Here is a 15,628-nt window from a genome sequence, read left to right on the forward strand (position 1 = left end):
AGCTCCACGTCTACAAGCTGGAAGCTCAACATCTACAAGCTGGAAGCTCCACGTCTACAAGCTGGAAGCTCAACATCTACAAGCTGGAAGCTCAACATCTACAAGCTGGAAGCTCAACATCTAGAAGCTGGAAGCTCCACGTCTACAAGCTGGAAGCTCAACATCTACAAGCTGGAAGCTCCACGTCTACAAGCTGGAAGCTCCACGTCTACAAGCTGGAAGCTCAACATCTACAAGCTGGAAGCTCAACACCTACAAGCTGGAAGCTCCACGTCTACAAGCTGGAAGCTCCACGTCTACAAGCTGGAAGCTCAACATCTAGAAGCTGGAAGCTCAACATCTAGAAGCTGGAAGCTCCACGTCTACAAGCTGGAAGCTCCACGTCTACAAGCTGGAAGCTCAACATCTACAAGCTGGAAGCTCCACGTCTACAAGCTGGAAGCTCCACGTCTACAAGCTGGAAGCTCCACGTCTACAAGCTGGAAGCTCAACATCTACAAGCTGGAAGCTCAAAGTCTACAAGCTGGAAGCTCCACGTCTACAAGCGGGAGGCTCAACAGCTACAAGCTGGAAGCTCAACATCTACAAGCGGGAGGCTCAACATCTACAAGCTGGAAGCTCAACACCTACAAGCTGGAAGCTCCACGTCTACAAGCTGGAAGCTCAACATCTACAAGCTGGAAGCTCCACGTCTACAAGCTGGAAGCTCAACACCTACAAGCTGGAAGCTCCACGTCTACAAGCTGGAAGCTCAACATCTACAAGCTGGAAGCTCTACATCTACAAGCTGGAAGCTCAACACCTACAAGCTGGAAGCTCCACGTCTACAAGCTGGAAGCTCAACATCTACAAGCTGGAAGCTCAACATCTACAAGCTGGAAGCTCAACACCTACAAGCTGGAAGCTCAACACCTACAAGCTGGAAGCTCAACACCTACAAGCTGGAAGCTCCACGTCTACAAGCTGGAAGCTCCACGTCTACAAGCTGGAAGCTCCACGTCTACAAGCTGGAAGCTCAACATCTACAAGCTGGAAGCTCTACACCTACAAGCGGGAAGCTCTACATCTCAAGCTGAAGCTCTGCGTCCTACGAGGCAACCACGTGGTCAGAGACCCGTGTGGAGGGATCGACCCTTCGTAGCAGTAACTCGCTGTAGTCTGGCAAAGGGGCAGTTACCCCTTTGTGTTACGGTGTTACAAATAAAAGTGTTTCCTCTAAAAGGAACGTCTGCGACTTAGTTGGACCCACGACACTTGCATTAGCTTGTGTAACTCATGTAGAGAACAAAATGCACAGGTTGAAGCGCTGTCAAATTCATGTATATTCTAAAAAAAAATTCACAATTCCAGAGCCAGTTTATAAAAAATTATTTTCACAAAACTCCCTTCATTTTAATAAAAATAACATTCTTTAAAAAAAGTGTATACATTTAATATGGGTTATATCATAAAAACAGGTCATGTCATGAGTGCAAGTTGAGGAAGTTGTTGCAATATTCGAGTAAAAAAAGCTAAGCAGTATTATCAAACGTCGTCGTGCTATCTTGCGGGAATTTGAACAAAAGGAAAATAGATACCATACAAACTGCAATCAAATGTCAACAGGGTTTCAAACTGTCAGGCATCCAATTTATTATGTACAGTATACGATATGTTATCCTAATTAATTCGAGATGAGCTGTATTGTGAATGTTGAGTCCAGATGGTGCGAGGTTAATCAGGACCCACAACCATGTTGGAGAATTACCTCCAAAATAGTAAGAATACCACTTTTGTTTTCTCAACTGAAGAAAAAATTCATGTATATTTGATCAAGTCATTCGGCAGTTCCGCTGCTGAAGGTCTCTTCACGACAGTGTCGATTGTGGGGTTTGTTTGGCCATACTTTACGCTGTTAGCCGCGGACAGGAATCGAACTTTGGTTGACGTGCTTATAACGCAGTGTGGAAAAACACCGGCCGACTCCTTCCATTTACTAACTCACTTGGTATATTGAGGTTTCAAAGGCTCAGGTTTCTACACCATTAAGCTTAAAAAAGATTTACTAAACAATAAAGTTAATGCCACTAGTTACCATCTCAAATGGCATTGTTCAACGGTCACATTTGAGAATTTTCATTTTGACTATTAAGGGTTTGTTCACTCAACAATTACTAATGGAAAACTATTCAATTAAAAACGTCTTTAACATTTTCCAGTGGTGTAAGTGCAATGTCCATTTGCCAATCAAACGTTCTGCTCCCTGGTCTTTCCTTTTTGGTTTCATTATGCAAGGGCGTTTCTATTTATTTCTCTTGGTCAAGGTATTGCGTACAGCTCAGCAGGCAACACATTATGACGCTCGCAATAAAATGAAGGAACTTAAAAATGAGGCATCACAAAAACCAAAGCAAAAGAAAAGCATTCCCGGCAACACATAAATCACTTAAATTTTACTGCTCGTAACCTCACGAGACATTCATTTTAGAAACACACGCCTGGAGTGGGACGCGTCGGCGCCCATGGCTTTCAAACAAGGCCCTTTCGTATCCTGCCGAGGCAAGTCCTCCCACTACTGGCAGCAGATGTCCAGATGATTGAGGAGATCCCGGTGACGGGATACGGGGTACTCGGCGCTGCAGTTGGGACACTCCAGGAGGCTTTCCTCCAGCACGTCGCTGTTTGAGTGACGGACGGCGCGCGGGTCTCTTGGAGACTGACGTGGCTCCCGCGTCAGCAGCTGCGGTATATCATCGTCGTCCAAATGAGGGTGGCATGGCGGCTCGACCTGACAGAGGTTCCGCAGTCCCTTCGGCAGGCTGGCAATCTGCAAGGTCAAGTGCCGGTCATTCAGGGGATGTGCTTGTCTTGCTTCAAGTGAAAAATGTGATTGAAAAGTATACATTTCCAGTGCACTGGGATACAATGTAAACGTAGTGAATGACAACCCAGCATTAACAAACTCATGGTGGACGTGTGAGTGAGTGAGCACTGAACGCAGTAGCAGCCACACTCCCCACAGTGTGCAAGGCGAGGTGACTACTCAAAGTGATGATGCAGACCTCGGCCTCGAGGTGACGGCTGCGGTCCCTCGCACGTCGCAGCTCCTTCAGCACCTTATTGAGTCCCCCCTCAAGTCTTATCCGGTCTCCTTGGCTGTTCCTCACCTGCAGAAATGCACAAGCCATGCCACATCACCTGGGCCTTGCTTAATAATAAGTTGCATTTCCGCGCCAATCCACTGCTGGATGAAGGAAACCCTATGCCATGTCACTCGTGGGGGTTGACAATAGTTGACTACACCGATCAGTGTGGATTGGCGAAGAGGGGAACCAGGACTTGTTCGAATATCACTTGTTAGTGATTATAGCCATGACCGGAAATAGAATCCATAGTGCAGTGCGCGAACAACCACTACGCCACCCCTCCAGTGCAGGCCCCATTGAGTCTCTACGCGTGTAACAATTCACTCTCATGCCGCTACCCAGCGATTCAATGACTTGTCATGCTTCATGTGGTCACAATTTTATTTGAGAATTCTTTTTTATTGTGATTGACTTATTTTCAATTTTGTATCTCAATATTTCTGTTTCGTTAGCTATGATTTCGGCCTAAATGTAGCGTTAGTATTTGCATACATCGTAAATAATCCATCGAATACAGTATCATGAGCGTAAGAATCGATTTTCATCGACGAATCAATGCATTTCGACTTGCCTATACTGTATTGCAGATTTATAATTTTCCAACAGCATCATGGTCATTTGAGACATGTGTGAGTGTTTCAGCAGAGATCATGTCTCACCAACTTTGTTCATGGAAACGGGCTCTTGTTTTTCAACTGCGTTACACGCTTACTGTTTGCATTTCATTGGGGTGGGGGGTGGTTTCCACCAGAACAATGTTATTGCTTGATGTTTGCTTGGAATCTCATCTTTACACCTCTGCAAACAAAAGATAGGCTAACGTGCAGTTGAGCCATCACGACTGGCAAACAACTCACATTCGGTTGGCAAGTTAATTTGGCAACAAAATGCAGAGGTGCAAAAGCATGTTAACCACATTACAGAAGATTGTTCTCATTTTCACAAGTAAAAAAGTACTTCAATCGCTAATGAACAGTTGAAAAAAGTTAATTTGAAAGTTCACATAAAGGTGGATGAATGAGAAAATAAATTAAATTAACTGTACCTGTAAAATGTTTCAACCAACATACATACCTCTTCCTCCAGCAAGGCAAGCCTTGCATCTTCTTTGTCTCTCTGGTTTAACACTTTCTTAAGTAACTGCACCTATAGACAAAAAAAATGTGTTTAAACACACATGGCAATATCACACGGAACATATTCACTCGTTGTCAATGTTGAAATTGACAGAGGTTTTCTCTCTCTCCTGTAGAGTAATGAAGCATTTATAGCAGCTACATGGTGCCTATCATTCAGGCACATACAGCATACACAAATTTAAATTAATTAATTGAAGTGAGTGAAGTGGTGGTACATGACCCAATGGATATACAAAGACCACCGCAAAAAAAATGTAACTGAGGATTACATCCATAATCTTTGCTGAAAATTTCAGGCGAATGCTTTCTGCAATGTAAAAAAATTTACCCGTAAAAACAAAGTTTTTCACTATAAATCCTTTATATGCGTGGCATCGGTTTTATTTTATTATTCATTTCTGTTTTTCTTGAGTAAAAGTTTCATTTTTATCACATTGGTATTTTAAATAAAAAATGAAAATTTTTTTCCTAAAAAGTGGAAAATTTAGGAAAATTTTTTTCACGAAAATAAATTGTCACGCACAACGAGTCTGTGTGCAAAATGTCAGCTCGATTGGATCATGGGAAGTGGGTTAAAAAACGACCGAAAGATTTGCACGGTCGTAAGCGCGCAAGCAAGCAAGCAAGTGAACTTAATATAAAGGATTTAAAAATAAAATTTAATTAGGCAACACATCTCATTACATTGTGTCAGTAAGATTTGATATTTGACAGTTTTTAATTTATAATCAGTGTACCAACGTGAGCGTTAATAACATTAGTATTAATATCATAAGGTTTCATACCATTGTGAAATATTACTCTTGAATAACACTCTGGGGCAACTGAGTCCATTGCACCATCAATACACTGCTTGTGCCATTCTTGTGAAGATTGAAAACATATGATGGAAGAAAAATTAGTGAAGGTATGCTGCCCTTTGAATGGTGAATTATTTGAAATAAATATAGATGAAGTTCTTTTTAAAAAACACGTTTTCAATAGCTGATCGGGTAGCTTAGGGGTCCCAGCACTGCTAAGATCTCGGGTTTACAATCGGGCAGTCACTCATGACGAAACCAGGTTCTAAAGTGGAATAAGCCTTGTCACTGCACAACTTCTTAATCTCATGACATGCTGCCGACAGCACTATCTCATTATATATATGGGAAAGTAAAAACAGAACTTTTTAACTTTTCCAAAAATAACACTTCTTTTATTGTTATAGAAGATATCCCATTCAGTAGTTATGCAACTGTGTCCTTCTCCCATGAGACTGTTCCTGTCAAACAACTGATCCACAACCGGTCAAAAACAAACTCGCTGCTGCTTGTGCTTTGGAAACGCTTTTTAGCAACAGTATGCAAGATGTGCGTGATAATGTTGCATCTTGTGTGCATAAAATACACGTTATTTCTTGGAAGTAAACTATTATACGGAGAAAAACATGCATGTGGAAAAAAGCCCTACAGCACAGCAAGTCTCACGATTGCAGAATTTTACATTTGACCCACATGCCTCTCTTACTGGAGTTGGGTGCTGTTTAACCCATCACAGCACGAAATAGCTTTGCTCTGAATGAAGAGACTGGAGCTGGTTGTGCAATAAACCAAACTACATGTTATTGAAAACAGTCCTTGTAGATATTTACTAGGGAGAAGGGCATTCCTATTTGGAAACTGGAAACGAAACAACAGCCGTTTGTGTGAGCCCTTTGCTTGCGGTTAAATGGCAAACTACCCGTCAGTCAAAAGATGTTGTGTAAAATATATAATCTCCAAAATATGTCCCACTGTATATAATCCTCAAGTTTTATGAAGTTCGTACCTGATAATTTAAATGTTAACAACTCATCCTTCACTGAATTTATGTTCATCAATTCGCTGCATGGAGGCATCCCCATGCCGTGTCTTCATAGTGATTGTTTGACTTTACTTCACCACATTGGTCAGTGCAGGTTAGATGAAGGGGGGGGGGGGGGAGGATTTGGGTTGGTCCAGCACCGGTTCAGGTATTACATACTGGCCACTCATGTTAGTGGCCGGGGATTGAACACAATTGGCTATGTTCACAGTGCAAATCACTAACCACTGCACCACCACTCTCATACGTATTTGTTTTGCACCATACGTAGCCAATCGTGCTAATCGGAGGTGTCGGGGGAAGGACAACAAACTAAACGTAAAAAGCAGTTCTAAAGAAATTAGTTCTCAAGAAAGATTTAAAAGTGCACAACTACAGTGGATTCCTAATATGTCGGACTTCTTTCGCACAAAAAACTAAAATATCGATCATATAGATACTTCAAAGTAGTTGCTGAAATAACACCCCTTGGAGCTTATGAAGCAATGTAAACATCTGATCACGTAGCAATATACATTTATGACGTTTACAATAATTATGATCCCCCGAAGCCACACTCATCTCATGGTTGGTCCTGCGATGCAACAATCCAACCAGCTTTGAAGCTTTCGTGACTGCAAGGATTCATACTCTTTGGTTTTTTCGGAGGCTTGTGTTGCTTCCGAAACGTCGTGAATTTTTTAATTTGTTTTATTTTACTTTTATTAATTTAAATTTTTTACCTACGTGACTTTACCGAAAAAACCTAAGAGTATGAATCCAACCAGCACCTGACCTGCAAATGAGCTTGATTCATCGCGCCATCTCCGCGGTGGACGTGATTACTATCGATCATAAATAATCAGTTCTCACACTCATTACTTGATGCATGCATCACGTGCATAAAAACATATTTTTATCAACGAATCAATATGCCCATTAACCCTTTCCTGTTCCGAGCTGCATGGTGGGTTCAGTTCACCGCAGAATCTCGGAACGCGCAAGCGGTGAGCATACTTTTCTTTAGAGGCAGAGCACCATTGTTTTTAAAGGCATTGTAATCACCGCAGAGAACTGTAGCGACACGACCGCACTCTTCGATACCTGGCGCCAAACTGTGCCACACCCTCACGCATTGCCTTGTCGGAGCCTCGATACCGATAAAGTAATTTTATTTGCGTTTTTGACGTACACGTACGTCATCGGAATGAGAAATGCAAAACGGTTAATTACTAGACCGTGCCCTCCCCGTGTCGCCAATATGCGCACCGTCGTGTGGAACGATCGTCTCACCTGAGCGCAGTAATCCGACGCGTTCTGAAACTTCTCCTCGTAGAGGGCGCGGTACCGCTCCAGCTCGTTCTTCAGCCCGAGCGCCGTCTCTGCCATCCTGCGCCTCTCCTCCTCGGCTGCGCGCCTCTCCCCCTCGGCGCGCTTGCGTTCGCCGTCCCCTTTCCGCGCCGCCGCCTCCGCCCGCCGCCGCTCTTCCTCGCGCCCCCTCGCCGCCTCCTGCTCCGACTTGAGCCGGGCCGCCAGCTCCGCCGCGCGTTTCTTCTCCGCGTCCAGACTCGCCGTCGCCTCCAGCAAGCGCCGACGCTCCCACTCCAGCGCCACCTCTGCGCGATTACGACGGGCGGCGATGGGCAACGGGGGCGGCGGTATCATCGCACGGCGTTCGGCAAACCGTGAAGCGAGTAGACGCATCTATGGGACTTTTTTTATGGCAGTATAAAAATCATGAAAAAATAAGAATAGGCTCTACCCTTTCTGATAATAAAACAAGAGGTGTTAAGATGTTCAAACACCAAATAGAAACTTATTACAAGGCATAGAGTCTGCAATAACTACACATCTTAACATCTGTTTTATTGCCAGAAACGGTAAAGCCGATTCTTATTTTTCATCAAGTGAACAGACGCCACGGAGTAAAACTAATAGATATGTCCCTTATTAAACATTGCGTATAAGCATATCGCAATATATAATTGCAGGGCAGGTCTCCTTGAAAAGAGACGTTTGTCTAAATGAGCACTAACTGGTTTAAAAATGTATTGATATTAATAAACTTGAAAATTATGAATTCATATACCGTCAAGTCCAAAGTCAAAGTGATTTCATGCTCAAATGCGTCTTGAGGTGCTTTTCTCCTGTTTACAACCCTGAGCCACGGTTGAAATTCCACTTTCCCATGGCGGGAGAGATTCTATCTATAGGACAACCACTGTTGGCCTTCCCCCAAAAAGTGGTAGTCATTTTATCATAGGACGGCGTCGAACCCCACCCAACCAGGTTTTGACTCACAACCTTCAGATTGCAAGCCGCTCGCTCTACCCTGAGAGCCACCTAGGCCAGTTCACATAACTGACTTGATGACATTCACAAAGGGTGAATAGGATGTACTTGCATATAAGACTGATATGATGCACCGACATACACAACCCACTTCATATTTAAGCTACACAAGTTTGACTCGATGGAATAAAAAAAAAAGATTTGACCCCCAGAAGCACAAGATTTACCAACTATAAGTGCAGACATGTAGGACTATAAATGTGCCTAACCAACAGGAGACATAGTCACACAAAAAGGCTGACATGAAGCAATGACATACAACGGGATAAGCTTGAAACATCACACATCAAGTGAGATTTGTACGTCGGGAGGATCGGACTCTGTAAGTCAGTCCATCAAGTCGTCCGTGCACTGCATGTTAGATACAAACAAGGTTGATGCGACGCATTAACGGCAGCACTGCCTGAACAAAGAGCCCCCCTCTGCACCTGTTTGCTTGGCCTCGCTCTCTATCCGCTTGTGCAACTGTCCCAGCTCCGCCCGGAGCCGCCCGCACGCGCTCTGCTCCGCCTCGAAGCGCTGCCGCACCAGCGACAGCTCCGCCTGGAGCCGCCCCACGCTGCCCTTCTCCCCCTCCAGCCTCTGCTTCACGAGCGCCGACTGCTCGCGCTCGCCGTCCTGCGCGCTGCGCTCCGCCTCCCACTGCTGGCGCTCCCGTTCCAGCTCGGCGCGAGCCTCCGTCGCGGCCTCGCGCTCCGTCTCCTGCTGGCGCCGCGCAAGCTCCAGCTCCGACTCGGCGCGCGCGCGAGCGGCTCGCTGCTCGTCCAGGTCGGTGCGCGCCCGCAGCAACAGCCGCTCAAAGTGCCTCTGCTTCTCCTCCATCACAGTGCCTGCGTGCGTGCGTGCGTGCGCGTGAGGCGAGCGGGGGTGGCTCAACTTGTGAGCGCGGTGATGGACAAATATAAGTCTAAAAAAGATATTAATATTTTACCATACTCTTTGGTTCTTTCGGTAACCTACGTGACTTTACCGAAAGAACCAAAGAGTGTGGATTCCTGCAGTCACGAAAGCTTGAAATCTATTTTACCAGGTAAGGCCCACTGAGCTATGTGGCTCTTTTTCAGACGCGACCTGGCCACAAATGATAGCTTAACACAGTGGCTTATCATGTAGAAATTTATAGCAGCCAAATACTCTAAATACATGTTTGTAAATGTGGAGGGAAAAACCGGAGGACCCGGAGAAAAATCCACACGACCACGGGGAGAACATGCAAACTCCAAATATATAGGCGTCAGGATCAGGATCAAACCCACAACCTCCTGCATACCAGGTGAGGTAGTTAACATCATGCCATGGCAGCATAGTAATTTAATGGACTTCTAATAAAAACCTGTAAACTTTGATTCAAATAACTTATTCCTACAACTTCGTATCACCATATGTCTTATACTTCATAAATTATGTCAAGTTCCATAAATGCATTGTATGAATGATGGCCAACTCTGCCTTTACCTTGCGCATTATTGAGCGTCTCGGCGAGTTGCTGTTCCAACTGAGAAAGTCGCACGTGAAGACCGCTGATGTAGACTTCCCTCTGGTTGTCGTACACCAACCACTGACGGTTCTTTTCCAGTGCCTGCAGCACAGAAAACAGCACCCGTAAAGTGGCAGCAGCAAAGATGCAGAGGAGAGATGAAGCGTTCACTGCTCTGCAGAGGTCGCAACCGGGTACCCGATACCCGTACCCTACCCGATACCCGGCTACCCGGCCGGGTACGGGTAACCGTTTGCGACCCTGGTGCGGCCGGGTACGGGTACGGGTAGACCGTGAGTCACCGGTGAGTAACCGTTTGTCACTCATTTCCCAACGTCTTGTCTCTTCTCACAATTCAAGTTCCTAGAATCAACCCACCCGCGCCTGCAACATGGCTTCATCCCAGAGGTCGCAATCAGGTACCCGATACCCATACCCTACCCGTACCCGGCCGGGTACGGGTAGGGTACGGGTACCCGTTTGCGACCCTGGTGCGGCCGGGTACGGGTAAGGAATCAAAACCCGTTTGCGACCTCTGCTGCTCTGTGACCGCTGCGGTGTTAATCTGGCGCCACCCAGTGCCTGCCACTGAAATCGCGCAGGATGTTTTACGCACGTCATTCAGACGTTCCTCCACTCCTTCCATGTCGACTGGTGCATTCGGCTTTATGATCCCTCCTTCCATTGTAGCTGCCTGTTGGGATAACCACAAGTATTTACGTTACGCGTTCAACATAAGCAAAACACAATATATACACGTAAAAAGATAATGGCTGTGTCTGAAAGTGTAATGCCACTCCGGTGATGTTCTAGACAAGAAATGTTGGCTTCTGTCGAAACCTCCCATCAACCTCTACTCAATTAGAGGTCACTCCTTCCCTGCTGCTACACCTTTGGCCGGCAATGTCATCCCTCTTGATGTGTGCACCTCCGATTCTTTTTTCATTTTTTAGTTCCAGGCTTAAAACCTTCTACCTATGATTGATTCGATCTTCTGATTTCTCTACATTCTGGCCTTACCATAAAAACGTCCCCTTTCCCCTCTTTGCCCCTTCACTCACTTTACCAAATGGTCTCAATGCTCAAGCTTCTCTTTGTTGTACAATGTCTTGAAATGCAGTCACATTTGGATGCTTTACACAACCCAAATTGCATACAATTGTCACTTGGTGAATCGGCATAATTTGGGAGTCATAATTTTATTCAAAACTCAAAATTGTATTTTACCTTCACGATTGTACAGTTTTGTTTGCTCCATAAACCCAAAAGTAACATTAGCATATCGGCCATGATCTAGCTCCTGCTGGATGATCCTCAAGTCTGCTGACACAGTCTTGCAATGCAACAATCCATCTTGCGACCGTGCGTAGCCAATTGCATCGCCACCTCCTGGGTGTATGATTTTTTTTACATTAGAGATAAAAGATTATTTACATATAATTTTAACAATACCCACATATTCAGCCCTCACACATACAACATGAGCGGCGTATACTAGATTTGAACTAATAAACGGTTTTACATTCCTATCAACCGAAGTCAAACAACTCGCCCATGCGGCCTGCACGCACCGCCATGCCGATCGTGGCGCTGGAGGTACTCTCCAGCATCTGGCAACGCCGCGTCATCGTCTCCAGCTGCTGCCCGAGCACCTCCATCTGCTGGCGCTGGGACCTCATGACGGCTTCCTGGTGGTTTGCCTCTCCGCGCTGGTCCTTCAACTTGGTATCGTGCAACGTTGCCACCTCGCCGCGCAGCCGCGTCGTTTCCGCGTCCTTTTCAGACAGCTGCTGCTGCTGCTTCACTTTCAGCGTCTCCAGCGAGAGTATTTTCTGGACAACACACAGCCAACGAATGACTACAATCAACTCACAATGATCGGTAATGGGAGCGGGGGGGGGAGAGGGGTTTGGTGAAATGCGACAACTCTTTCAGGTATCACCGTAAGCCACTGATTCAAACATTTAAAAACATCAATATTACTTATCCATGGCCATTAATAAATCTAAGGGCACCAGGTTCATTGCGCAATTACTCCAGATGCACTATTCAATTAGACAGCTGTTTAAGAAAAGGTGTTTGAGCTACACACACACTTGGGAGTAGAAATATGTTGTCGTCGGGAGTCTCATGCTTCTAAACTACCACATGGTCCATGGCATTGGTGACAAAATTGTTTCTATAAAGAATTCCAGATGTTCACCCCAACGTGAAATACCTGCAGCAAGGCATTTCTCTCTGAGTCCATCATCTTCCCTTTGGCCTTATTCATATCCACGATGGTCTTCTTTAGGGCAGCGTTCTCCTTCTGCAGTAGGTCCATGGAGGAGGAGGAGGTGGAGCAGCTGGGATGTGGCTTTGAGGGGGATCTATTGGCAGGCACCGGTCGGCCCTGCCCTGGGAGAATGCCCTTGCCATTCCCACCAGGAGCCAGAGGGGCAACTCTCTTGATCACACCGGCTCCTTTCTCTGTTGTCTTCCCGGAGGACATTGCACTCCAAAGTGGCGGTTTACGCCTGAAATGACTACTGTCCTGTCACCAAGCTGGAGAATGAATTCAATATGTATTCAACAGTATGTTGTTTTTTTAACGCCACGAATTTAATTTACATTAAGTTAAAATTATTGAAGATGCCACCGTTGTGTGAGATCGACAAACATGTGTCCCCTGTAAAGAGAAAAAAAACGTGAAGATTTCACGCGAGTGGTGACAATTATACTGTACAGTAGTTATTGAATCAATAACACTGGTCAACAAAAAAACTAATTTTGGCCTGGACTTTTGCAGCTGTTTTAGACTAATTTCAGGGTGCTGATTCCAAATCTGATCTCAGATTTGCTCTATCACATCTCATTTTTATGCTATCGGCATACCCCATTTTCATTGATTTTACCCAAAATTAACTCTGTCACTTATGATTGCAAGTTGTTGCGAGTCAGTGACTGCTTTAGTGTTAAAATATGGTGCTATATTTTTAGGATAGTGTGGATATGTAGATATCCACATTTATTTAATATTTTTATCCTGCAGTTTTTATTGAAAAGGCAATATTTGATATCTCAAAAACCTGATCTGATAGACAAAAACTGATGCCAAATTTGGAATCAGCACCCCAAAATTACCTTAAACCCGTTGGAATACCTTATGCCAGAAAAAGTGTGTTGACCAGTGTAATATAGCACGGTACAATATTTACATTCTTTAAATCACTGAATGTGCATGTAACGGCCCGTTTGTCAATCCACTGCTAGGATGAGAGCCATCCCAAATATCGTGTCGGTCGCGAAAGGGGTTATTATCGGGCCATACTTCACCACGCTGGTCAGTGCTGGTTGGTCAAAGTGTGTTCACCGTGGACGCGGTCGACATAGAAGTGCAGTACAATATTGTATGTTGCCTTCTAGATTTGAAGCTTTCGTGACTGCAAGGATTCATACTCTTAGTTCTTTCGGTAAAGTCACGTAGGTAAAAAATGAAATTAAATTTAATAATTTTATTTTTATTAATTTTAATTTCATTTTTTACCTACGTGACTTGTATGTTGCCCTCTGCGGCCCCCCAACACGCAGGCTATAAACCAACTGACCAGCTGTGCTTGGTGGTGGCCCATCCAAGCATTGTCCGGGCTCAACAACAGCTTGGCGAGGTCGGGTGCGTTTGGTTAAAGTAAACCTGTCAACCCCTTATCAGTGCCCTACCTTATTACAGACAAATTCAGAGACCTAATTGGTCATCACCCCGTGCCCTTATAAATCTCAACGTTCATCCTACAAAGCCCCATCATAAGGGAGAAACACAAACATACAAAAAAAACATTTTGATTTAAAGCTTTCGTGACTGCAGGGATTCAAATTTTTGGTTCTTTCGGTAAAGTCACGTAGAAGGGAAATGATAAAATAATTAAAATATTCAACAATAATAAAAATTCTCACGACGTTCCGACTGCAACACAAGCAAACATCATCAGGTGTGATATCCACAGTAATAAAATGTGAATTTTTTAAAACATTTTTCTTTCTGTTGATTTCACACCTGATGATGATTTATTGTGTTGCAGTCGAAACGTCGTGAGAATTTGTATTGTTTTTTTAATTTTTATTATTTCCCTTCTACGTGACTTCACCGAAAGAACCAAGAATATAAAAAAACATCTTTACCCGTATTGAAACGGCTGTACGCCAAATGGACCTGAAACCTCAATCTCCCTGTACATGAATACGGGGTAAACCGTATGGGTTGACACTACTATACACAAACCTGTCAACCCCTTATCAGTGCCCTACCTTATTACAGACCAATTCAGAGGTCACCCCGTGCCCTTATAAATCTCAACGTTCATCCTACAAAGCCCCATCACAAGTGAGAAACACGCATTTTTTTTACTCAATCTCCCTGTACAAGAATACGGGGTAAACCGTAAGGATTGACAGGTATGTTAAAGGCAGGGACTCGTAACAGATGACACATTATCCATAATAGAGGTGTTTTGGGTTATTGTGGATAAGTGGTCGCGAAAGCGGTCGTGTTAAACAAGATCACGCATCATTCGGCGGATGCTGCTGCGTTGGCAGTGATGCACAACACAAGAATACAAAGCAACACAATCGTCAGCAAACAGCAACAAACGACGACAAAGTGGCCTTAAAATATACCGCGTATAAATATAATCGGCAACGTTTCGGGCGACCGCCCTTATTCACGGCAAATCTGCGCCCCGTAGTTACATCCCGTACTCTTTAACTCGGTGGCTCTCGACAATTTAAAATCGTGTTTACATAACTGCAATAATTACAACGTTCATAGTCATAATAAATAACAACAACAAGGGATTACACTATAAATTAATAAGTGGTAGTCGAGTTGAGACTTACGCGGTGACGCCGTGAGGCGAAGTCGTTCCGGCTTTTTTCAAATCCTGGCGGTTACGCAGCTGCGACGCGCTGACGTCATCCGCCGTAACAAAAACGTCGTGACGTCAACGCGTAACCGCGGTGGGCGGGAACCTCCGCGGAGTTCACGCCACAAGCGTAATGACGTCATCCGAGCGTTCGTCAGGACGCCTCAGAACAAAACGTCGTGACGTCAACGCGTAACGGCGGTGGTGGGCGGGAACCTACGCGGAGTTCCCGCAACAAGCGTAATGACGTCATCCGAGCGTTCGTCATGACGCCACAAACAAAACGTCGTGAAGTCAACGCATAACGGCGGTGGGCGGGAACCTCCGCGGAGTTCCCGCAACAAGCGTGATGACGTCATCCGAGCGTTCGTCATGACGCCGCAACTAAAAAACGCCGTGACGTCGACTCGTAACGGCGGTGGGCGGGAACCTCCGCGGAGTTCACGCCACAAGCGTAATGACGTCATCCAAGCGTTCGTCATGACGCCGCAAACAAAACGCCGTGAGGTAGACTCGCAACGGCGGTGGGCGGGAACCTCCGCGGAGTTCCCGCCACAAGCGTAATGACGTCATCCGAGCGTTCGTCATGACGCCGCAAACCAAATGTCGTGACGTCACGCATAACGGCGGTGGGCGGGAACCTCCGCGGAGTTCCCGCAACAAGCGTGATGACGTCATCCGAGCGTTGGTCATGACGCCGCAACTTAAAAACGCCGTGACGTCAACTCGTAAGGGCGGTGGGCGGGAACCTCCGCGGAGTTCACGCCACAAACGTAATGACGTCACCGACGTTACGCTTCGACGTCGCCGAGATGG

General features: G+C 45.3%; 1 protein-coding gene across 1 annotated transcript; it reads right to left on the minus strand.

The window, feature by feature from the left end:
• Positions 1 to 1,367: 1,367 nt before the first annotated feature.
• On the minus strand, positions 1,368 to 14,887 carry CEP55 (centrosomal protein 55). Its single transcript, XM_078593165.1, has 10 exons — positions 14,787 to 14,887; positions 12,133 to 12,582; positions 11,486 to 11,746; positions 10,531 to 10,608; positions 9,893 to 10,016; positions 8,866 to 9,267; positions 7,379 to 7,701; positions 4,200 to 4,271; positions 3,042 to 3,146; positions 1,368 to 2,806 (listed from the first exon to the last, which is right to left on the minus strand). The coding sequence occupies exons 2-10, from the start codon at positions 12,403 to 12,405 to the stop codon at positions 2,552 to 2,554; spliced, it is 1,893 nt and encodes a 630-aa protein (XP_078449291.1). The 5' UTR covers positions 12,406 to 12,582; positions 14,787 to 14,887; the 3' UTR covers positions 1,368 to 2,551.
• Between the last annotated feature and the right edge of the window lie 741 nt (positions 14,888 to 15,628).

The sequence above is a fragment of the Lampetra planeri genome, chromosome 4 (genome assembly GCF_965212315.1).
Source record: "Lampetra planeri chromosome 4, kcLamPlan1.2.h2, whole genome shotgun sequence".
Classification (NCBI taxonomy): domain Eukaryota; kingdom Metazoa; phylum Chordata; class Hyperoartia; order Petromyzontiformes; family Petromyzontidae; genus Lampetra; species Lampetra planeri.

Coding starts and splice junctions, on each gene's coding strand:
- CEP55 (XM_078593165.1), bottom strand. CDS start 12,405: ATGTCCTCCGGGAAGACAACAGAGAAAGGAGCCGGTGTGATCAAGAGA. Junction 11,747..12,132: donor AGAGAAATGCCTTGCTGCAG/GTATTTCACGTT, acceptor TGTGTTGTCCAG/AAAATACTCTCGCTGGAGAC. Junction 7,702..8,865: donor GAGCGAGGCCAAGCAAACAG/GTGCAGAGGGGG, acceptor GTAATCGCGCAG/AGGTGGCGCTGGAGTGGGAG.